The following is a 27,500-nucleotide window of genomic DNA, read 5'->3' as shown; positions in this document are numbered from 1 at the left end:
AACATCTTAATTAAATGCATTTAGCTTAAAACAAGTAAAATTATCTGCCAATGGGCTGAGAAAAATAAATGCAAACGGAAAATAAGATGTTTTTTTTTTCTTCAGATAAGAGATTTTTTTTTTTTTTCCCAGGAAACAAGACTAAATATCTCGCCATTTTTCTTATATAGAAAATGCATCTTGATTTAACAATTTGTTGATATTTGGACTGGAAACAAGACAAAAATAAAAAGTAAGAATAGCATTTTTTGCAGTGTATCACTGAGACTTGAGGGTGCAGCACACTTTTCACCTTACAATCAAGCACAAAAAACACCCTAGCAACACCCTGGCAACCACCCAGACCACCCTAACTGGATAGCAACACTCTGGCGACCACAAATAATACCCTAGCCATCACATAGAAACACCCTGGCAACCACACAGAATACCCTAGCATCTGCATAGCCACACACTAGAAACTGCAACACCCTGGAAACTAGCCAGAACACCATAGCAACCACATAGAACACCCCAGCAGCTGCATAGCAACACCCTGTCAACCACACAGAATACCCTACCAACCACCTGTTAGTAACACCCTGGCAACCACAAAAACACCGTAGGAACCACATAGCAACACCCTGGCAACCATACAGAACACTCTATTAACCACATAGCAACATCCTGGGAACCAACCAGAACACACTAGCAACCACACAAAAACCCCAGCAACCACAAAGAACATCCTTGCAACCACAAAGAACAACCGCACAGAACATCCTTTCAACCACCAGAATCAAACAGCAACACCCTGGCAACCACACATTATACCCTAGCAACTGCACAGCATAACCCTGACAACCACAGAGAATCTCTTGTGTATAGCAGTGAGTTTTGCACCACCGACACTAATCAGAACATATACACACACACACACACACACACACACACACACACACACACACACACACACACACACACACACACACACACACACACACACAATTGTTTTTATACTGTACAAACTGTATATTCTGTCCACTTACACTAACCCTACCCATCACAGAAAACTCTCTGCATTTTTACATTTTCAAAAAACCTTTAATTACTTTATTTTTATATGGTTTTGGTCACTTCTGGGTACAAATTTGTCCCCAAAATATAAGTATAGGTACACACACACATACATACAGTACATACATACACACACACACACACACACACAATCTAATTTCTGCCAATTGCACTGTTATCTAGTGAGAACACATTGTGAATTAATGTGCTTTTAATTTCAACAAGACATCAGAGACTCTCGTCATTACAACAATAAAACACATGAATTTCACAATTTTAGGAGCCTCCAAGAACATCTCAATATACTGAAATATTATCAATATATATATATGTTATTGTTGTTGTTTTTTTTCATTCAGAATACACAGATGTGTTTGAATAGCCATCAATGGAGAAAGATGGTCAAGAAAGAGTGATTATAATAGGACCTCAGACTGCTGGTACACTGAATTAAACATGTTATTTACTAAAGCACTCGAGTCTCTGTTTATTTGCAGATCTGCAGTCTGGATACACACACATATCCCAATCTGAAGTCAACACAGATTAGGACAATTCTCACGGATGGACATGGACATGGACAAGGACAAGGACATGGTCCCCGGAAGTTCACAGCCCGTCCAGTGTGTGTGTGTGTGGGTGTGTCTGTGAGAGTATGAGTGTGTGTGTGTGTGTGTGTGTGTGTGTGTGTGTGTGTGTGTGTGTGTGTGTGTGTGTGTGTGTGTGTGTGTGTGTGTGTGTGTGTGTGTGTGTGTGATGATCTGCTCACAGACGCTCTTTGGCAGTGTCTCTCAGTAAGTGTAACATGCTGTCTGGCAGGTCCGGGCCGTTTGCCACTGAATGTTACAGTCACACACACACACACAGGAAGAGGAAAACGGCGGGAAGTCGGGAAGTGTTGCGACCCAGAGGATCAGACGGAACAAAACAAAGAGAAGGAAAAGGTTCCATTTATCAAAGGCATGATGATGGTGATGGTGCTCCTTCACACTGCAGGAGAACAGATGAAGCGCAGGAGTTTTGAGGACAGTGAGACACTAAAGCTCATGCACAGAAATATGATAAACTCAAGTCATGAAACGCCATTAAACTGATCATCGTTAACATGACAACCAGGGTCAGGCAAAATACAGAATTTAAGAATGTGTGAGTCTAAATTGAAATGGTCGCAGCATACAAAAGTTTGAAGAGGACGTTGAAATTTATTTGAAAAAATACAGTAAAAACAGTGAAATATTATTATAATGTAAAATAGCTGTTTTCTATATGAATATATAGTAAAGTGTAGTTTATTCCTGTGATCAAAGCTGAATGTTCAGCATCATTACTCCAGTCTTCAGTGTCACATGATCCTTCAGAAATCACTCTAATATGAGGATTTGAGGATCAAGAAACATTTATGATTATTATCATTGTTCATATTTTTTTGTGGAAACTGTGATACATTTTATTTTTCAGGATTCTTTGATAAATATAATTTTTTCAGCTTTTATTTTAAAAAGAATTTTTTTGTAACATTATAAATCACTTTTGGTCAATTTATTCATCCTTGCTCTTTAAGAAAAAATAGTGTATATAACAATCTATTTTTCATTATAATATATTCACTTTTAAACAGTTTGAATTTTCATTCATTTAAACTGACACAACAGTTTCAGTTGAATTTGTTTATGTCGAGTTTGGTTCCATTTTAATTGAACAATTTCCATTTGCATTCAAATTTAAATTCCAATTCAGCATCCTGATTAATGTTTTAAAGTCAGGAATTTAACATTTAATCCTGAAAGGCACCGACCGCATCACTTACAGCATCTATCAAAACTGCAGCAGTCGATAGACGGTCACAGGGAAGGTAAACCCTGATTTAATAAGCGTACGTGAGATCATAAACCCCCCGCGCTTTTCCCGAGACTCCAAACCACATCCAGATTTTCCAATTCCACTCGCGTCAGACACAAAACGTGATTCATTCTCCTCTCATCCACTGAATCTCTCGTGTAATATTGGATTTGGAGACCCTGAGAGATTAAAATCCATCCTTAAATTCACAATATTAGAAAAAGATGCTGTCTCAAGCGTTTCGCAGTGGGGGGTCAGCTGACCCGTGCCCTGACCTTTGACCTGAGAGAGACACACTCACACAGCTCATACTGTATTCAGCTCAATAGATTTCAGATGTGAACATTATAAGAACTTCCTGTATTTTCCATTTTCACCATCTCTTTCAAGAGAAACAGCGCTTGTGATGTTCTTCCTCAGTGTTTCTGTCTCGTTTTTCAGCACAAATATCTAAACATTCATAAATCAAGATACATGAGATATTAAGACTGGAAAATATATCAAGTGAATTTGTGCTTTAAAGAAGAACAAATATCTGCCGATGGAGAAAAACAAACTTAATTGAAAGTGAAATCAAGATTATTTTTCTGACCCCATTAGCAGATATTTGTTCTTGTTTCAAGCATAAATGAGCTTAATTTTAATACATTTTTCAGAAAACAAAACTTGTTCACAGTTCACACCATTGAAGATAAATATAACTATAAAGATATAGGGCCCTATCTTGCACCCAGCGCAATTGACTTTGTACATCGACGCATGTATCATTCCTATTCTGCACCCGCACACAGCGGACTTTTCCCTCCACAGACGCACGTCGGTAAATTAGGGAATGAACTTGCGCTCCCGGGGGCGGATCAGGGAAAAGAGGAGGCGTGTTCCAGCGCAAACGTTCCCTGGTGCTATTTTGCAGTTCCAGAAAACAATTCCGCCACTGACTTTAGACGAGGTTTTTCCTGGTCAGTGGCGTTGCTCATATTATTCAGATGCTATTTTAAGGGCGCATGCTTGGCCATAATCAATGTAGCGTGTGCACAACGCACATACACTTTGATTCTCTCATCTACACAGAAGCAGCAGTTTTCATTTTTGCAAATCATACATTATTACAAGGAAAAATATTACCACACGAGGGAAATCATTGTTGTGTCCATGAAGATGTGAGAAAATAGGCATAAATCTAGCTTACACATTTACCCAAATTATTATACGCCTGTTTAACCGAAGCTAATTTGAGTGTGTTTCTCCATCCCCAATGTCACTTCTCTGTGTTTTACGGCCCTGACGAGAACGTCGGTCTCCTCGGCTGTGAACCGCTCCTGCAAATCCGCCGTTATAATAGCAATCCGCCATGGAACAAGCGCGCCTGCTCTTAAAGGGAATGTGAGATGACGCTCTGATTGGTTTATTTCACGTTATGCCCAAACCACACCTATGAATAATGAAGATACTTCAGACCGACACATTTTAGATTTGTGTCGGGCGCAAGAGTCATTTATCCCGCCGGTATAATAGCAACAGCGCCCGAGATCCGCCCACAAAGTTACTTGCGTTTCACGCTTGATACTTGCGTTTCAGATCGTTAAAATAGGGCCCTTAGTTTTGAAAATAATTTCTAAATGTAAAATAATAGCAGAGTCCACAGCACTATAACAATAACGACAGAGAAACAATCCAACTTATGAATATTAAAAACACTGACAGCCAATCAGAATCCATCCTGCTTTAAAGAGCTTGAGCATTTAAAGCGACAGACGGCAAAACTGAGGTGCGCTTACAATAAACTGAAAAAAATTGTGGATGCTAATATAGTTATTGTTATAGTTATCATTCTTGGTGTGGACGACCCTTTACAGTACATATGCCATTTTGCTTCTCCAGAAAATGCATCTGGATTTAATAATGTTTAGATGTTTGTGCTGGAAAAGAAGACAGAAACACTGAGGAAGAAAGTAATATTTGCAGTGTCCGAGATGAGAAATCCTTCCCTTACTGTTTGAACACCAAGAGAGCTGACAGGACAAAAGCATGATGAATTACATCCTGGGTTTGATTCGACCTCATGTCTCGATTAACCTGCTCGAGTGGATAACAGCAGAAGAACACAAGAGCTCCAGCTGACCTCTGACCCCGCTGAAAGAACACACATGACGGGGGCTTTTTTATCTCGCAAGCAGCAATTTGTCTGTACATCCGCATTTCCAATAAACTCTAATGCTGGCAGACAAATTGGTCATGTGATCACACGACAAATCTCTGACTGGTGTAAATCACAGGCGCATTTGTAAAGCAACTCTGATTAACGCTGGCCCACTTCTGTCACAGCGAGCTCGTTTTTGTGTGAGGAAATACATTATAGGAGCGTTTGATGTTATCTTTGTTTGCCGACTATATTACACACACGCTGACATTACTGGCACCTCAAACACACACAGGCTGCTTTCATTCCCATCCACATTAAATCCACAAACCTCTGGAGGAACTGCTTTTAATCATACACTGAAAACAATTTGCATTAGCACTTCATTTTCACTCAGAAAGTGCTAGTATACAGTTACAAAGAAACTGTGAGGGTTATGTTTAGTTCCATAGTGTTTTAGTTTTGCCCGAGTTCTCATTCATTATTTGTTGTCATGGTTACTGATTAGTTTTGCACACCTGTTTCTTGTTCAGTTCGTTGTATTTAAGCCCACAGTTTAGTTCTACTCATTGTTCGATTCAAAAATCTATTTTTAATGTGTATATATCTTGTTTATAATCATATACCCACTAAATGCCACATGCAATCAAAAAAGACTGGGATTAATTTCTTTACAAGTCAGTCAAATGGTCTTTTTTCTTTTTGACACTACACTACAATTTTTTTTTCTCTCAGTATTTCTGTCTAGTTTTCTACAAATATCTAAACATTCATAAATCAGGATACATTTACTGGAGAAGCAAAATTACTTCAGATAAGTCTTGTTTAAAGAAAAATAAAGTGAGTTTTTGCTTAAAACAAGAACAAATATCTGCCAATGGAATCAGAAAATATAATCTTGTTTTCCCTTTGAATTAAGTTTATTTTTATGACTCGATTGGCAGATATGTGTTCTTGTTTTAAGCACAAACTCACTTAATTTTGATCATATCTTCAGTCATGTTTCTTCTCCAGTAAATGTATCCTGATTTAAGAATGTTTAGATATTTGTGCTGGAAAACAACAACAACAAAACTCAAAGTAATAAAATCATTTTGGCTGCGTATGCCCACTTCACAAGACTATAATTCAGTTGGAGAACCACTAAAAGTCCTCTTTGAACTGATGCGATTAGAGTCGTGACGTCTGATGTGATAATGTCAGTCACTGTTTGAGAGAAATGGCCGTAATCACAGAGAGACGATAACATTTCTTCCGAGCCGTTATCAGCAGCACCTTTACGACTGATTCAGAGAAATGTCACCATCTCCAGAGACGGAAAAGCACCATCTGAAAGCTTCGGGAATGACACTGAACCTGAACCATAATGATCTTCTCTTTTCTGAAGAGCGTGTGCGATTATTCACTCAACAACAGTCCATGAACACAGACATTCAAGATTGGCAAAACTAGTGAGCTGTGATTGATCGACACTCTAATAGACATAAAAATACACAGCAAACAGAACTACGGTAAAATAATCCAACTTAATTTCATTGAACTAGTTTTTATACTTTTTGTTATTGCATGAAATGTATTTGTTATTCATTTCTCTTGGTGTGTCCATCAACTTTGCAACATTGACACAGTTATTGAACTGAACTGAATCAACATTGAACTGAATTGATCTGAATAATGACACAGTTCACTGTTATTTTACTGTTTTATTACTGTGAAGCTGCTTTGAAAGCGCTATGTGTCTTGACATCATTATTGACTAGCTATTAGTCCCAAACCAATCAAAGTAATTTCAAAATTCGATGAGCCTTGAGCCTAAAAAATAAATGAATTAAAAAAATGTAATAATAAATAAATAAATCAAACACTGGCAACATATTAGCAATATTATTTATAATTGTAATATTATATTATATTCTATATTATATTCTATGTTGCTTGCAACATGTAATTCTTTAATGGCTGTCAATGGAGAAAGAGGTTTTTACGCAGCCAGATAAAATAAAATAAAATAAAATAAAATAAAATAAAATAAAATAAAATAAAATAATTAATTAAAAATTAATTTTTGAATGGCCATCAATGGAGAAAGATACTTTTTTACGTCTACCTGCAGGTTTTAAAATCTTTTTTTCCCTGACCTTAAAGGTCAAGTAAAAAAGTGACCAATTAAACATTCAGTGAATGTAAGCACAATCAATCTGTTGAATAATATAACTATTAAATGCACAGTAATGTGGATGTCAGCTTGATATAAAACACTATTACAATGAAATTGGACAGTTTCCATTATAGTCAAAATGAAAGCTTGATGGATGAACTGGAAAGGAGGTTTTAATTGAACATTTGCTTAAATATTCCTGCCAGAGAAAGCTGACATCTTTAACTGCCGGCATTGTGAAATCACCTTTCTTAATACAGATAATAATAGCGTCTGATAAAAAAAGTCATTGTGAAATATGGCAACTAAAAGTGGGACGCTTCACACTCCAGCTTTGACTTTCTGTTTGGAATTACGCTCAACATGACTGTCATGATGTGTATTAATTACGCTGTTCACCAGAGAGACAAAAGCTGGCAAGATGTGAAGACTGGAGCGCGGGACAGACGGATCCGTGGAGTGAGACGCACAATCAGTCAGAGAGGGCAAACGCATTTCACAGATGTTCGCTTTGGACCGAGGGAGGATGATGGACTCGTGAGAAGAACGATATGCTTTATGATTTTCACGTTCTCAGCAGCACCGGCTAGTCAAGCACATAATGACGGCTCTCGATGTGAGAAGGCCTCGGGACACGGTGACGATGTGAAGGTCCCGCAGGAACGTTATGAGGGAAAACTAATGAGCTTTGCCTTTATTTTCATCTCACCTTGTAGACAGCTGTCCTTCAGCGAAACACTCAAATTGCACTTTCTCTAAAAAATAAAATAAAATATTGATTCATATTGATTTCTGTCCTCCTTGGATTTTTTATGCTGTCTTTGAAAATGAATCTCAACAAGAGAAAATATTGCATTTTCTTATAATGTACAAACGGCCTTGTCACTGACATGCAGTGGGGGAAATAAAGTTATATTAGGGCTGTTGAAACTGCTTGAAATTGAACAACATGCAGGCCTTAACACATCAAACTCGATGCGAAACACACCTGGGTTGACAGGTATTTCTGGTCTCTGAGTATTTCATCTTATTACTGTTTAGCATGACCTCATATTGTGTGCTTGAACAAAGCAAACATCTCTCTGATCCACGAACCCTCATAACAAACTTTAAAACTGTCATTTTAAAAGCTTGCATGAAGCCACGTTTGAAAAAAAGAAAGAAAAAGGGTGCATTTCACCTCTGGGTGTTTGTGTGCACATTTATGCATTTGGCAGATGCTTTTATCCGAAGAGATTTACAATGTGTTGATGGTGTACATTTGTATCTTAGTGTTGCTTTTGCTGTTTGACTTTCAGAAAAAAAAGGAAAAAAAAAGAATAAGTAAAGAATTTCCAAATATTTTCCAAAAAAAAACTTTTTTTTAAATACACTGCAAAAATGGTTTTAAATTGCATATCTTATGTAATTTAGCTATTTAAGTAAATTAATCTTGATTTTAGTCTTGTTTTCTGAAAAATCTAAGTTAAGTGAAAATATTTGCCAGTGGAGTCAGAAAAATAATCTTAATTCAAAGTAAAAATGAGACTATTTTTCTGACTCCATTGGCAGATATTTTGTTCTTCTTATAAGCACAAACTCACTTCATTTTGATAATTTTTCAGCAGATGAATGTGATGAAGATTGATGCTTAGTTTATCGAGTTTTGTTGTTATTGTGAGTGTCTGCCAATAAAAGTAGACTTTATGATGTTTCGAATGATGTATATCACTTGTCTGTATGACAAAAAAGTAAATGTACTTTGATTTATGAATGTTTATTTATTTGTGCTGGAAAACAAGACAAAAATACTGAGGAAGAAAATATAATTTTGTTTTGCATTATAGCCATTAAATACAGTTTTAAAAATCATATGTTCTTGTGTCTTTTGTTATTGTAATGTGTGAAAACTATTAATGTTAAAGGTTGTTTTTTTCTCCAGATTTCTTTGGTAAAATATTTTGGTAAAAATGGTCAAATCCAGTTATTGTAAATTGAACCTGCACCATAACAATCATACCCAGAATGTGATCAATTCAGTTCAATGTTGATTCAGTTCAGATCAATAACTGTGTCAATGTTGCAAAGTTCATCAATTATGAAAATGTTGTGGGCCAAATTGACCCGCAAACATCATATTTCCCAAAATAAATTCTATATGCACATTCCACAACACGTCAGAGTGTATAAACTTTGCATGAATGTTCATGATCCGCAATAAGAAAAAGTCACGAAATATCAAGAAAACAAAATAATAGATTAATCATCAGTATTTGACAGCTCAAAAATCGATTCGGGTCAAAACGACCCGCAACATGATAGTTTCAGACAAAGCGAAATTTTCACTTTCCTTTTCTAGTTAAAACTACTAAACGCCAAGCTGGTTAACCATGAAATATGTGGGGCAAATTGAACCACAAATATCATAATCATAAATTTTACACCCACATTCCACAACACATGAGTGTAGAAACTTTACATGCATTTGCGAAAAGGTGAAAAGGTCACAATATATCAAGAAACAATTATAGGTTAACTCGTATATCTGCCAACTCAAAAATCAATTCAGGTGAAACTGACCAGCAACAAACATAATACATTAAGACAAGGCAACATTTCCTTTTCTAGTTAAAACTACAAAATTCCAAGCTGTTATTCTCTGTACTTAAAGATACAAAATCATTTCCTGCTCATAAACACTCAGAGAGGTTATTTTACTATCAATAATATACTATTATACATTTTGTTACTATTTTTTTTTTTTTAGTCAATCCAGTTAGGGTCCATATAATACAAAAATAATACCTAGAATCTGAACTTAATACACTGGTTAAATGGATAAAGGGTGAAATACAAGGGTTAACCATTCAAATATATGGGCCAAATTGGACCAAAAATATCATAATCATAAACTTTGTACCCACATACCACAACACATGAGATTGTCGAAAAGTTGCATGCATTTCCATCATCCGAAATGCGAATTTCAGTTATGAAGTTATGAAGAAAAAAGATTATAGGTTAACAAGTATTTCTGACAACTCAAAAATCAATTCGAGTCAAATTGACCAGCAACAAACATAATACATTCAGACAGAGCCAACATTTAGACCAACATTCAGTCTGGTGTATGTGATGTTAGATTTGTTAATATGTATGTTTTATCTTTTTTCTTTTTATGTAAAGCACTTCGGTTATTTTTAGCAGTGCTATATAAATAAAACAAGACAAAGACAACCTTCCTTTTCTAGTTAAAACTACAGAAATCCAAGCTGTTATTCTCTGTACTTAAACATAACCTCATGACAGCAGGATTTATTACAAAGCAGCCAATCGTGTACAAATATCTGCCAATGGAGTCAGAAAAATAATCTTAATTCAAAGTGAAAATGAGATAATTTTTCTGACTCCATTGGCAGATCTTTGTTCTTCTCACTTCATTTAGATAATTTTCCAGCAGATGAATCTGATTAAGTTTATGCTTTGTTTATCGAGTTTTGTTGTTATTGTGGGCGTACTCAAATCAAAGTTGACAGTTTTGTTAAGGTTACAATTACAGTATAACACTTAAAGGAGAAGTTCACTTTTAAAATGAAAATTCTGTCATCATATACTCACACTCATGTTGTTTCAAAGCTGTATGAATTTCTTTCTTATGCTGAACAGAAAGGAAGATATTTAGAAGAATATCAGTAACCAGACAGTTTTTGGGTCCCAATGACTTCCATAGTAGGAAAAAAATATACTATGGAAGTCATTGGGACCCAAAAACTGTCTGGTTACTGATATTCTTCTAAATATCTTCCTTTCTGTTCAGCATAAGAAAGAAATTCATACAGCTTTGAAACAACATGAGGGTGAGTATATGATGACAGAATTTTCATTTTAAAAGTGAACTTCTCCTTTAACACTTATATGTACGACAAAAAAAGTATTTTAAGTCGATTTTGCTGCTATGTGGAAAAAAATCCACCAAAATCCAACCAGAAGGTTGAACAAGACTTAAAATCTCAAGAGGTCATTGTGTTTCCCCGGTAAATGTACCTTGATTTATGAATGTTTATATATTTTTGCTGGAAAACAAGACATATGTAAACATAATTTTGTTTTGGAGTGCAGCCATTACATAAAATGATTTTAAAAATCATATGTTCTCATGTTTTTTGTTGTTGTACACTGTAAAAAATGATTGTGATTTTAACAGTAAAAGACTGTAAAAATGCTACAGTGAAAAACTGTTAATTGGTTAACAGAAAGTTTTCTTACTATATACGGTAAATAACTGTGATCTAATGGTACATTTAATGTAATTTTACTGTAACATACCGTTTAATTTACAGTTTTTGCAAGTAAAAACAAACAAGTCATTGTATAATTTACAGTGGAAAAAAACGTAAATTGACATTCTCACAATTCCCTGCGTGACACTTCACATTACATGTATTTTTGTTGAAATAACTATGTTTCGTCATAGTTTTCTTAGTTTTTTCTAATCAGTTATGTACATTAGGGTTTTATGTTACATTTAATGTTGTTTATTGTATTTTTAAAATGTCATGTGTGTTACCATGATGGTGTGAATGACACTGTGCAGCTTCTATATGTTATTATTAACTTTCTTGTGAAAGAACTATTTGTGATGAGCTTGTGACTCTCATCACCCCTGTGATTGGTGGTTGTCAGTGTATTATAATGGTACAAAACAGATATTAATACTTGAATAGGTCGGTATATTAACATTATATCAGATAATTAAATACGGTTTATTACTGTAAATTTTAAGTTAAGTCTGTACAACCTGAAATGTTGCTACTGTATTTTTTACAGGAAATTTCTGGTAACCAGTTTTTTTCCGTAAATTTAATGTGTACATTTTTTTTACAGTGTAATGTGTGAAACCTATTAATGTTAAAGGTCGTTTTTGCCAGATTTGAGATTATAAAGCAGCCTATCGTGTTCAGTCGTGTGGTGCGTCTCACTCACATATGTAGTAATACTCGCGGCCCGGCCTGAACTCGAAGCCCAGCGAGAACGGCGTGAAGAGCTGGAACTTCTCGGAGAACTTGAGCGGGCCGTTGGGCGAGTGAGGCCGGTTGCACTCCCAGCGCTTGAAGCCCTTGGCGGTGTGGTCGCACGTGCTGTAGCCGTCGTAGTTCACCATGTAGAGCACGTAGCGCTCGGCTCGCTCCTCGGGGATCGAGTCTTCGTAGTGTGGACAGTACACGTCCAGGTAGTCGTTTATACACACGTCGATGTGATAGTCTCCACGCTGAAACCTGCAGGACACACACAGACAAACGAGTTAGAACCAGTGGCGGAACTGTGTTGTAAAAAGTGGGTGGGACAGGTGTGTGTGTGTGTGTGTGTGTGTGTGTCAGATACATGTACAATAACAATATTCAGGGAAAAAATAACATTACGATGTCCATCCAATTTAAATAATGGGTTTAATCTGTTGTTAAATGAGAGCTACTAATATTAATATTGTTAATGCCGAGAATTTTGACGTGAATAAATCCATAGATCCGCAAAGTTTTGCTTGTGTACTTTCATGGTCAAGTGGTGGGACTTTTGCGGTGTCTGAGGCTCCGGGTTCTAATCCGCACTCGTATCGGGTTTTTCCTCATCAAACGCCAAAAAGTTGCTGCCTTAAATTTTTAAGTGCAATTAACTTTGATGTTTAAGTCATTTCAACTTAAATGACATTGATTGAAATCACTTAAAAGAAATGAGTTGAATCTTGTGTTAACTTTAAAAAAGTTGAAAAGTTGATTAGTTAAAGCAATGTAAAAACATGTTGTCATAACTTAATGATCATATCATTTTTTTTACAGTGTAGTTAACTAGAGATGTTTTATTTATTTGTATTGGAACATCTGTGCCGCAAGATGTTTTAAAACCCGTCCCACCCACAAATTACACACTCCTCCGAGAAATATTCGCTTTTTCTTTCACAGCGATGAGTTGAGTTGAACTTTATTGTCCATTCTGTTTGTCACTGAGTGGACATTTCTCTTTGACACTGGTGACATAGATACATTCACATTAATAATGCTTAAAAACACATCACACATTAACAACACAAACACAGACTTAACTCAATTGGGCGTCAGGACTGATGCATGGATTATTTGTGTTGAAATGATTGGAGTTTAGATGAGATTGTGCTCATAAATTGCTCAGAGTGGTTATTTTAGTATTATTATACTACTATTATAGTTTCTGTTGATATTTTGAATTAGATTGTCATTTAATATTTTCTGGTTTAGCTTTTAGTTAAGTTTTAGTGATTTTATTGTGTGTTTTTGTTCAATAGTTCATTAGTGTTTTTACAAAAATATATATCTATAGAATTTATTAGTTTTAGTTATAGTATTTCAAATTTAACTCAATGAAAATGACAAATGTTACTTTGGCATTTTTTATATTTTATTTAAGATTGCATTTATTTTGTTTCTGCTGCATATGTAAAATATGTTAAAAATAATAATTATTATTTATTAGTATTAGGTTACTTAGTTTAAATTATTTTAGTAGGGCTAATTCAAGTTAAAATAAATGAAAATGAGCTGAAATAAAATAATTGTAATTTTTCTAATATTTTATTTGATTTTATTTCTGTTTTTTTGTGGTTTAAAACTGTTTTTAGTTTTATTTTAGTACTTCAAATTTTGTATATATTATTTTATTTCAGTTAACGTTTATTTTGTCTCAACTAATGAAAATGCTTTTAGTTTTAGTTAACAAAAATAACCTTGGGTTGAGATTAGATGAATGAACGTAGTTACATGTTACTACATGTAGTAATAACAGTAAATTATGTATAATTACCCTAACCCTAACCATAACTCTATAGTAAGTAAATGTAGTTATCAATATTACTTAGTACTTATTAAAGGAATAAATATGTAACTACGTCACCTTAAAGCAAAGTGTAAACGATGCATTTTTCTGAGATGTGCTTCTAAACTCTTCTGTGACGTCTATGCCAAATGTTATGAAACAACTCCAGTGTGCAACACAAGATATGATCTCATTAATCACGAAAGAGACTAACATGTCCAAAAGCATGATGTGTTTACGGATGACAAGCAAATCTGGCGTCATCTCACTGTTGAAATGCACAACATGTGCCCTTATTTGGTTCTCAAACATGGCGAAGTATGTGAAAATCAACAACGGTAGCGTTAAAGATAATGACCTCTGACTGACTCTAAACCAATGTTTGTCAAAGTGACACTATTTCTATCTTCGGGTCGCTGACCCCTTGCGTTCGCGCATCACCTGTAAATACACTCGACTTTATATTCTAAACTTTGAACGAATGATTAAAAACTTTGTTCATACAGACACTTTTCAGAGGATCAGTTTGAGAAATGTCCTGTGGAAACGTTTAATTGAAATTCTCCATGCTTGAATTTGTCCTCCTGAAACTATTCTATCTTTCCCTTTAAATCAGAGCTAAAAGCATGCAGTGAATGCCGATGCTGTGGACATTCATGTGTTCTCTGAAGTCTCTCGTGTGCTTCTTGCAGCGGTCAAGGCCAAATCTGTTCAACAACAAAACCGATGTTCCCAGCGCACGCAGAAAACACTGGGATGCATCTCCTCGTTTCAGTCTGCGTCCATGCATTCCGTCAACTCAATTAACAAAGTTAATAATCCTGTTCTGGATTAAAGCACGCTTCATTAGCATCCCCTCTCTCGCCCTGCAGGAGCTGCTAATGTTCTGAGACGATCTGGAGGTGTACATTAACACACACCGCAGTTTCTCAACACGACACACCGAACAACGAGTGTCTCGCAGCGTCAAACATCGCATCGCTCAGCAACGGAGTTATCTTTCATTTCAACTAGAATAAATATATGGCAAGAAATTAATATTAAAGGCTGAAAAGTGATTAATGAATAACTGCTTCAATGCATTTAAAAGATCATAAAACTTAAGTGTATGCAAGCCATGCTTTTTTTTATGCACAATGTAAAAACCATGGTGTGTGTGTGTGTATATATATATATATATTTATAGCATTAATGCTCTGAAAAAATGCAAACTGCACATTTCTGCTTTAAATCCTCCTGAATTTCTAACACAATTATAAGTACATTGCTGTAAATGTGAATCATAATTGTTTTTGATTTTTTTTCAGCAAATTTTTTTTTTTTTTTTCAGATTATGCTGTTACTGTAATGCATTCCTTTAAATAAAATGCATTACTGTAAATGCATTTTTTAATATTGCGGTACTGAATGAATAATCATTCAGTACCATAATATTATCTTTTTGCATTCAGGGGAAAATGCAACAGAGATTTACTATGAGGATAGAGTATCTACTCTTATCTTTATTTTGCTCGAATATTTACATTTTATATGTCAAGGCTGAAAAGTGATTAATGTATAATTCCGTTTATGCATTTCAAAGATCATTAAACTAATGTGTATGATAGCATAAAAATGCATATTATTACAACGTTTACCATGTTACATAAATACCATGGTAAATGTTCACTGCCATAGTTTAAATAAATAAACAAATTCAGTACATAATTCAGTACATATTATCGTTTTGCATGCAACAGAGATGTATTATATATCTGCTCTTATCCATAAAATATAATTTCACAGACATACTTCAGACTGAACTGAAGGAGATTGTGGTCTTTTGAAATTTTACAAATAATATTTCAATACACACACAAATGAATACCACAAGCTCTTTCTCTCATCTCGAGCTCCGTGCGATTGGTTACAAAACAAATATTCGCTAGATGCTCTATTATAGATATTATGCCAAGAACTGCAGAAATAAAAAAATGTATTGTTGAAAACGAATATTACTTTTTTTTCCCGGAGGAGAGAAAATAGAGTTGCAATATTTCTTTTGAAGCCCCAGGATTCTGAACATTATTCATATTAGGAATGTCCCTGTAAGGTCTAGAGAGGTTTTAATCTGTTTATATTTGTTATTGATATCGCATCGTCTCCACATTAATTTTCCGATTTCCAGGAACCCCTCGGCAATAGCGGGACTTTACAAAATCTATTTTAAATTCAATTCTATTGCTGTCGTTCAAAAGAAACACAGTCAGGCACAAACAGTGTGTCTAATTCTGCAACAAGCATGAATCACATTTACAGTAAATGCACTTGTATTGAAGTCTATGGGGCGAGAAATGGATTTAAAGCAGAAATTTAGTATTTTTATTAAAGCACTCATTATGTACTGTAAAGTTTAAACTGGCAATGCTTCTAGGTGATTTTATCAGGTTAAATCATGTCTATACTTTTAAAACAGTTTGTATCCCGGTGAAATGTCAAACCCCATTGACTTCCACAGTAAGTGCATTACTGGAAATGCAATTTTTGTTTGTTTTTACAAAGTGGAAATGCTTTTCTGCTGTAATGGACCAGATGTCACAGATGCTGTAACTTGTATTGATCCCAGAACATTCCTTTAATATGTTTGTCTGGGTTATTTTCCCATTGTGTGGCAGGGAAGTTTCGCAGACGACGCTCGACCTCCACGACCTCTGCTGGAAAACACCAGCTCAAAAACACAGGGAAAGTCCTTGATGCTCCACTAATATGAAAGGGAGTAATTAAAAGCTGGGAATGGAGGGCAGGCTAATTGTCAAATTAAGATAATTACACGTGTTTGTTCGGCTCCAGCTGTTTAAGAGAGAGTTTGAGGTGGAAAGGCCGCTCTGTAATCAGAGACGAGGATCAACCAACTTTAGAACATTTATTACAAGCTGATTATAAACCCAGCAGCGGCTCTGGCCGGCTCAGCTCTCTCTCTCTGACTCCGCGTTCTGCTCGGGAGAGACGTGGCCTTCCATACGGCCTCTTGATTGGTCTATTTCCCTGACAATTACACAGCTCAGTGAAATCGGCTCACACACACATACACACACACACACACTCAATGAAGACCCGTCTGACGGCTGATCATTACCCGAGAGATGGAGAGAATAGAGATTCTTTCTGATAAGACCTGCAGGTGTGATTGCCCACGCTTAACAGCTTTCTGAGAGAACACACACACACACGCTCACACACTCACATACGCATGGACGCACACACACACGCTCACTCACACACACACTCACACAAGCTCACACACTCACATACGCACGGACGCACACACAGACACACACGCTCACACACACACACACACACACACACACACACACACACACACACACACACACACACTCACACACGCTCACACACTCACACACACATACGCATGCACGGACACACGTGCACGCGCACACACACACGCTCACACACACACACATGCACGCATACACACACGTGCGCGCACACACACACACAGACACATACACGCACAAACGCACACATACACGCACAAACGCACACACACACACACACACACACACACACACACACACACACACACACACACACACACACACACACACACACACACACTATCTCTCTCTCTCACACACACACACACACAAACCCAACCCCTAAACCTACCCATCACACACACACACACACACACACACGCACACACACACACACACACACACACACACACACACACACACACACACACACACACACACACTAACCCTACCCCAAACCTACCCATCACACACACACACACACATGCACACACACTAACCCTACCCCTAAACCTACCCATCACACACACACACACACACACACACGCACACACACACACACACACACACACACACACACACACACACACACACACACACACACACACACACACACACACACACACACTAACCCTACCCCAAACCTACCCATCACACACACACACACACATGCACACACACTAACCCTACCCCTAAACCTATCCATCACACACACACACACACACACACACACATATATAAAATCATGAAAGTGTCTCATCATAATATCTCTCCATGAACAATACCCGCCATCAGGATTGAGATCAGGAATTTAGTTCCTCAGTTTTTCATTGGATCATCATCAGACTAAATGCGTTCTCAACCCGTTCCCTTTATTCCCAAAGGACCGCTAGGAATTGGGAAGTCCACCGCGACCCTTTTCCCCGTGCAAACCTGCGTTAGCCATGACAGAAAGCGTCAGCAGCCTGTCTTTATATCATCACGTGTGTGTGTGTGTGTGTGTGTGTGTAACACAGATCTTCACCTGCTCCTGTTCCACAAGCCCTGCTGAATATGAGCAACAGCTGCCTTCCATAAATCCTAATGCACAGGTAATATCTGTAACCGTAGAGGCCTGATCGCGAGTGCTTTTCCAGTGGAGCAGGACGGCATTCAGGACGTTAGCATGTGGCGTATAGAGTTCTCATCTGAGCCGAGATGGAAACAACACACGCATTTCCATCAGTGCTTTAAATGCGAAGGGAAGTTCTGTTGATGGACCACCTCACCTGCTTCTGGCTATAAGACCAGTCAACATATGTTGTACACATGTTTTACTTCCTCTGTCTGCTTTTGCAAACCTCTTCAATCCCCGTGAGGCGAATCTGGTTTAGAAAAGACACACGCATGAATCGAGACGGTTGTGAAGTAACCGAGACGCCACGAGAAACAGAAGAGAAGAAACTCAGACCCGACTCCCTGTTGCCTTGTATTCCCACTGTACGGTGTGCAAGATTAGGATTAATGTGTCCCAAAGTATATATATGCACAATATTATACTATATATAATTTTATAGATGTATGATTGACATACTGTAATATTTCTGCGTGCAACATTTATTTTTCAGCTATTTTAATAAAATTACATATGCACAATACTGTAAATATATACTTTATATACTCTATATACTATATAAAATATTTAGGGCTGTCAAAAGATTAATCACGATTAATCGCATCCAAAATAAAAGTTTGTGTTTAAATAATATATATGTGTGTGTACTGTGTATAATTAAATTTGTATATATAAATACACACACATGCTTGTATATATTTAAGAAAAATGTGTCATTTATATATATAAAAATATATTTATATATAATATAAATTATGTATAAATATATACAGTATATGTATGCAAATATTTCTTAAATATATACATGCATGTGTGTGTATTTATATATACAAAATAATTATACACAGTACACACACATATATTATGTAAACACAAACTTTTATTTTGGATGCGATTAATCGCGATTAATCTTTTGACAGCCCTAAATATTTTATATATACATATATACTATATAATACATAATGTGTGTATATATGATTGCCATACTATTTGTGTCAGATGTATTTTTCCAGTTATTTTGCATTTAAAATTGATTGTGTGTGTGTAAAAATGTCATATTGGATCAATGTGCCCCAAATTATATGCACTATATACAGTATATTATATTATAAATAATGATATATATGTACGAATGTACGCCAGATTTCCCCCCAGTAATTTTGCATTTATAATTGATATTTGTGTGTGCAAACATCTGAAAAATGCTCGAAACTGTGGAAGATGAACTTTTACAAAATAACATTATGTCCCAAAACTGGCAAAGTGTCTTATTAATTATGCTGAAGTGTGCAGTTTCCCATCACAAGCACACACTTTAGTGCGCAGTAAAAGAATGCAGATTGGGATGCGGTTTTAATGTTTGTGGCGTCCCATATGTGTCCGCATCTGGAAGCTCGTTTTCCGCTGGGAGTTTGGGTCGTGGCGAGAACACGAGGGCCGATCCGACGAGAACAACCTCATTATCCATCATTATAGGGATAGTTCACCCAAAAATTCTTCTTCTTACAGACGAATACAATCAGAGTTATATTAAAAAATGTCCTGGCTGTTCCAAGTTTTATAATGGCAGTGAATGTCAATAAAAGTGCATCTATCCATAATAAAAATGCATCTATCCATCATAAAAGTGCATCTATCCATGATAAAAGTGCATCTATCCATGATAAAAGTGCATCTATCCATGATAAAACTACATCTACCCATGATAAAAGTGCATCTATCCTTGATAAAAGTTAATCTATCCATCATAAAAGTGCATCTATCCATCATAAAAGTGCATCTATCCATGATAAAAGTGCATCTATCCATCATAAAAGTGCATCTATCCATGATAAAAGTGCATCTGTCCATCATAAAAGCGCATCTATCCATCACAAAAGTGCATCTATCCATCATAAAAGTGCATCTATCAATGATAAAAGTGCATCTATCCATCATAAAAGTGCATCTATTCATCATAAAAGTTAATCTATCCATCATAAAAGTGCATCTATCAATGATAAAAGTGCATCTATCCATCATAAAAGTGCATCTGTCCATCATAAAAGTGCATCTATCCATCATAAAAGTGCATCTATCCATCATATAAGTGCATCTGTCCATCATTAAAGTGCATCTATCCATGATATGTCAAACTATCTGATGGACAGATGCACTTTAATGATGGATAGATGCACTTTTATGATGGATAGATGCACTTTTATCATGGATAGATGCACTTTTATGATGGACAGATGCACTTATATGATGGATAGATGCACTTTTATGAGGGACAGATGCACTTTTATGATGATAGATGCACTTTTATGATGGATAGATGCACTTTTATGATGGACAGATGCACTTTTATGATGGATAGATGCACTTTTATGATGGACAGATGCACTTTTATGATGGATAGATGCACTTTTATGATGGATAGATGCACTTTTATCATGGACAGATGCACTTTTATCATGGGTAGATGCACTTTTATGATGGATAGATGCACTTTTATCATGAATAGATGCACTTTTATGGACTTCAAAACAGAAACAGCCATTCACTGCCATTATAAAGCTTGGAAGAGCCAGGACATTTATTAATATAACTCTGATTGTATTCGTCTGACAGAAGAATGTCATAAACACCTAGGATGACTTGAGAGTGAGTAAATCATGGGCTTAATTTTCAGTTTTGGGTGAACAATCCCTTTAAGATGGTTAGTTAACGAGGTTAATGTCTTGCTCTCGCACACACACACACACACACACACACACACACACACACTGATGCATCAGAGTTCATAAGCAGCGCACATGTTGCTCAGAACGGCTGCAAGCAAACATCTGTAATTATGAATCGTCAGTAACGAGTTTATCCGGCGGACGAGGAGGGTCTGGCTTAACGTTCTTCTGATGTGTCGTTTCATCAAGGTCAGAGCGAGTTCAGATCCCCGCAGAGCTGCACATTTACTGCAGATTCATCGCTCATGAAAACACACACACACCTCCGGCTCCGAGCGCAGGTTTATTTTCTAAAGAAGACAAACGGATGACGCCAGTGTAAACCGCTCTCCGTCTTTATTAATATGTTTATCAAATATATGTATTATCCTCCCGCAGGCACGGCATTCACTGGGATAAGCTGAACTGAGAACTATGAGAAAACATCTGAATTTCTTACATTTGTTTCCCTGTCCAATAGAAGGACACGGTTTTCTAGGACGAGGATTTGCATAATGTAATATAAAAGTAAAAAAGTGAATATTTCCTTTTATTAAGATTTCTTAAAGCTAACAATCAACTCTTGTGTCACCTGACAAACACATTCAGAGAAGTGGGACATGGTCTATGTTGCCTTCAGATCCTTATGGGAATAAAAGGGCGTGATGAGAAATTCTATATTTCTTTCAATCTTTTTAACATCCTAATGAAGTGCTAGAGCATAAAATGTAGGAATAACACACTTTATGTGTGTAATTAATTAATTATCTGTGAATTTGTAGTTTTGCCGCAAAGGATTATGGGAAATGTAGTTTTGTCACACAAGTCTCATAAAGCAGCTCCATCACTGTTCTTCATCAATAGAACTCAACATATGTACAATATTAAGCTGTTCCGTCAACATTCACAATTAAAACGTAATTATGATTTCACCATGAGTCTTTAATCAAACACTTCGGTGGTCTTCACATGCACTCATTTCATAAATCCTTCACAATCATTCTGACAGCATATGAAGGGAGCATTACAGCTTCTAAGCATATATATATGGATCATACCCAATAACATAACTAATATAAATATCTATAAAGATTCAGCTGGAATTTGTTTGCTCCGCTGAGAATCACAAAGCAAAACATCCACCATATGTGAATCATTTTATTGAATGCAACCGTGTAAAAGCAGAAAAGCTCATGTGTAAACTGAACACATGTTGGGATATGCTTGTGTTTGTTCTTGTATTTTCATTTAATTCCAGCTGATTCCTGCTGTCACTGCTGAGTGACACTCTCTCTCTCACACACACACACACACACACACACACACACACACACACACACACACACACACGAACACACACACACAAACAAACACACACAAACACACACACAGAGACTCTCTCACACACACACACACACACACACACACACTCACACTCACTCACTCACTCACACACACACACACACACACACACACACACACACACACACACACACACACACACACACACACACGAACACACACACACAAACAAACACACACAAACACACACACAGAGACTCTCACACACACACACACACACACACACACACACACACACACTCACACTCACTCACTCACTCACACACACACACACACACACACACACACACACACACACACACGAACACACACACACACACAAACAAACACACACACAAACCAGCACACGTAAGCAATCATAATTTCCAAGGACTCTTCCAAGGAAATTGGCTTCTGAGTAAAAGGTAAATTAAGATGATCATCTAGAAAAAGAGAAAGAACAGGCACAAATAGATGTCCTCTCTCTCTCTCTCTCTCTCTCTCTCTCTCTCTCTCTCTCTCTCTCTCTCTCTCTCTCTCTCTGATGTCAATCAAACCGCTGATGTCACTTCCTCTCACCGTTGAAAGCTAGTTACTTATAAAGGCAATCGTTTGCATATTCTCTACAGCCAGAATCACGTCACGGTGAGAGTGTGTTATTATGATATCAACACTTTCACAACGGCCTCAAACAAAAGTGTCAGTCATTTCCTCAGGAAGAAGAAACTCTGATGTCCCGGAGAGCGTTTGTGCTTCAGGACATTCCTGTCGTCCTCGAGCCGGTTAGACGAACACACACTGTTCCTGGAGCGTGATGGAGGGTCTCACACACACACACACACACACACACACACACACACTCAAGCTGTTCCTGGAGCCTGATGGAGGGTCTCTCGCTCTTCACAACTCTTCTCTCTCTCGCACACACACACACTCACGCTGTTCTCTCACTCTTCACGACTGGACCGCAGCCACATTCGGCTCTAATGAGGCTTCAGGGTTTTTGCTACGAGGCCAAAATGCCTGTGGATGATCTGGATGATGTGTGTAATAGATGTCTCTCAGAGAGCGCAAACACAAAACTCAATCTGGGAAAACACACACACACACACACACAGAATGACGCGATCTGATCGTGAGGTGAGACCATAGACTTTAAAATAATATGTTCGTAGTGTGCGTGACGTCACCCGTAGACACCCGTAGACGTAGTTCTGAAGAGCGTTTTTGAAGCCTAAAGTGGGCGGAGCCGGCCGTCGCCATCTTGGCCGCGCGTCACTCCCGGATAAATGAAAATAGCCAAAGAGGCGGGACATGGGTGGAGCTAAGGTGCCTGGTGCTGAAACCACGCCCGCCTAGCTCGACGTGATCGAGTTCGCTCAGGCTGAGGAGCAAATGCTAATGCTAAAGCTACCGGCATGTGCCAAGTGTGCGACCGCACAGGGCCCCGCGCTAAAGTGACAGCTGACTCGATGATGTAAAGCCAACAGAGTTCAATAGAGCCAGTAAAGTTCATGTTTTTGCCCTTCAAAATACTATAATAGAGACATAGCTAAAAGTGAGACTGTGTGTCGTGTTGCTGTATTATTCTGCTAGCTAAAAATGTATTATGCAGTAACTTAAAACAACTTAAACCCAGCGCTGGTTGTTCTCTTGATACTCGACAACGACGGAATCCAACGGCGCGGGCGAAGGTATTAAATTGTATGAAATAATCCCGAAAAAAGCACAAACACGGCAGAGATGCTAAGTTTAGCAGCTGGGATTAGCTGAGGTGACGTGACGCTAACAGCAGACAAACGGCTAGTTGTGACATCAGCGGCAATCCACCTGTCACTCAAGTGGCCACGCCCTTAATTATGCAGAACTTTAAGGCTTGATATAATTTAAAGTTATAGTTATAAAATAATTCAACACCCTCACCGGCAAAATTAGCTATATAGACCAAAACCAATTTTTGTACCAGGCTGTAAACATGTTTTTTCCTGCTGTAAGGTTGGGTATTTTAACATGGGGGATATATGGGATTGACTCCCTTCACGGGAGAGACTGGAAGGTTCCCGCTCGGGTGAGACGCATCAAACAGAGAGCAAAGTGCAACATGTGTAACAGGACTCTTACAGTAATAACATCTCTCAAAGGCAAAGCATCGCATTGCACCCAATATAGAAACATATGAGTGCTTATTACAAACCTCTCTAATCAAGGGTGTTATTAACATCGCTTTTGAACTAAACCCTTTACGTCACAGAACTGCTGCTCTTCACACTTCCAGCAAAAGCAGATGGACTCTCAAACGATACTCATCATGAGTTAGTTAATCTAATACTAGTCTCAGCCTCAGATGACACACCCACAGACACGCCTACATTCTGTTCACTGACACGCCCACATTATGTTCACTGACACACCCACTGACACGCCCACATTATGTTCACTGACACGCCCACATTCTGTTCACTGACATGCCCACACACACGCCCACATTCTGTTCACTGACACGCCCACAGACACGCACACATTCTGTTCACTGACACGCCCACATTCTGTTCACTAACATGCCCACAGACACGCCCACAGTCTGTTCACTGACACGCCCACATTATGTTCACTGACACGCCCACAGACACGCCCACATTATGTTCACTGACACGCCCACATTATGTTCACTGACACGCCCACAGACACGCCCACATTCTGTTCACTGACACACCCACATTCTGTTCACTAACATGCCCACAGACACGCCCACATTCTGTTCCCTGACACACCCACAGACACGCCCACAGTCTGTTCACTGACACGCCCACTGATGGCCCACATTCTGTTCACTGACACGCCCACATTATGTTCACTGACACACCCACATTCTGTTCACTGACATGCCCACACACATGCCCACATTCTGTTCACTGACACGCCCACATTCTGTTCACTGACACACCCACATTCTGATCACTGACACGCCCACAGACACGCCCACATTCTGTTCACTAACATGCCCACAGACACGCCCACATTCTGTTCCCTGACACACCCACAGACACGCCCACAGTCTGTTCACTGACATGCCCACTGATAGCCCACATTCTGTTTACTGACACGCCCACATTCTGTTTACTGACACACCCACATTATGTTGACTGACACGCCCACAGACACGCCCACATTCTGTTCACAGTAAAAAAATTGTAATATTGAGCATTATTATTCAGATTTGAATTTATAATGAAATCGTATTATTTTCTATTTGAATATATTTTAAAATTCATTTAACATAGTAAATGTTATAACACGTTATTCAGAGTTTTGTGTGAAAGCAACTATAACCCAAATGTTCAGAGATGAAGAACCGTGTGACGGCAGTGGAACGTGTGTCTACTCAAGATAATCTAACGCTGGACGTCTCTCTTCTGAGCAGGGTTAATCCTGACACATACAAGAATCAAAATCAATAGCAGTCTGAGACAATTTAGATAAGTGACCGTCCACAGGTGAGCTGGCCGACTGATAGAGAAAACACGAGACTCAAGGACATTTCCACCTTTCACACGAGACAAAACAATTTAACCAGGAGATTTACAGCCTAAAACTTTACAGTTTCGTCAGGATTAGCACAGCCAAAATATCCAGCGCATGATTGACTGTCCCGAAGAACTGCTCCTATAGATTCACACAGACTCACGAGCAGCTGCTGTGTTACGGAGGAATGAATCCAGTCTTCTCAATTAGGATTTGACACCTGTGAACTATGACCCTATGATGTCTGAACACAGTGTTCAGGAGCATCTAAATGAAGAATCGACTCAGAGCTGGAGGTCAGACCCCCTGAGAAGCTGCAAGGTCATGGATATGAACTGAATAATGCCTGGGACTCCATGTGAACCCTTCTGCTCGCCGGAGCTGCGTTTATTTCATCAAAAATACAGTAAAATTCTGAAATATTATTAGTATTCAAAATAGCGGTTTCTATGTGAATAAACTGTAAATTGTAATTTATTCCTGTGATTTAAATCTGATATATTATTGCACTGTAAATCAGCTGTTTTTTATGTGAATATACTGTAAATTGTAATTTATTCCTGTGATTTAAATCTGATATATTATTGCACCATAAATCAGCTGTTTTTTATGTGAATATACTGTAAATTGTAATTTATTCCTGTGATTTAAATCTGATATATTATTGCACCGTAAATCATCTGTTTTCTATGTGAATATATAGTAAAGTGTAATTTATATCCTGTGATCAAAGCTGAATTTTCAGCATCATTACTCCAGTCTTCAGTGTCACATGATCCTTCACAAATCATTCTAATATGATGATTTGATGCTGAAGAAACAAAGCTCTGTCATATTTCACCCACAATAATATTAAAAGTTAAAAAGAAAATAATGTCACAATGCATTGTCCCAAAAATAGGCAAATTATTTGTATTCTTTTGATTTTGAGGTGAAATAGGAGCTGACATTCGCCCACGTTTCTTCAATCAAAGATTATAAAATCATCCTGCCTGTAAGTACGTTATCTTTTTTTGTTCTTGTCACACACCCAGAGATTCGTCTAAGCAATTTACAAAGCCCCGTAATTCCCCAGTGCAAATGATGTGCTCAGTTCCCCCTCATCTCTGCACTATCTGGCCATCATTCTGCAGATAAATGCAGAACGAGATGATACTGGTGCCGTTTTCATCACGTCCCACGTCACTTTCCTCTTGGCCTACTTCTGGCAGAAATGAAACGAGTCTGGAAAGGGTTCTGTAGGTCAGGTCAAGTGGGCGTCAGTTCAGAGATGAAGACAGCGATGATTAAAGAGATTGTTCACACAAAAATTAAATTCAGCCTCAGAGTTGTTACAAACCTGCATGACTTTCATCTCCACGATATTTTACAGAACGTTTCAGCTGTTTTTGCCCATGCAATGAAAGTCAGAAGAAAGAATGTTGATTTGGGGATTTGGAACATTCAGAGGGAAGAGAGCGGCTGGAGACTCTAAACATAGCGAGCGCTG

The 27,500-nt window shown here is 37.7% G+C and overlaps 1 protein-coding gene across 2 annotated transcripts in view; it reads right to left on the bottom strand.

The window, feature by feature from the left end:
* efna5b (ephrin-A5b) overlaps positions 1-27,500 on the bottom strand; it is a 124,197-nt gene that overhangs the window by 12,789 nt on the left and 83,908 nt on the right. For both annotated transcript variants that reach the window (XM_079896607.1, XM_079896608.1), the window contains exon 2: positions 12,156-12,448. In XM_079896607.1, the coding sequence (XP_079752733.1) occupies positions 12,156-12,448 (293 nt within the window). The remainder of the gene's footprint in view (positions 1-12,155; positions 12,449-27,500) is intronic.

This window comes from Squalius cephalus, assembly GCF_949319135.1.
Source record: "Squalius cephalus genome assembly, chromosome: 16".
NCBI classification, from domain to species: Eukaryota; Metazoa; Chordata; class Actinopteri; order Cypriniformes; family Leuciscidae; genus Squalius; species Squalius cephalus.
The sequence above is the reverse complement of the archived record's forward strand: the minus strand, read 5'-3'. Positions and strand labels throughout refer to the sequence as shown.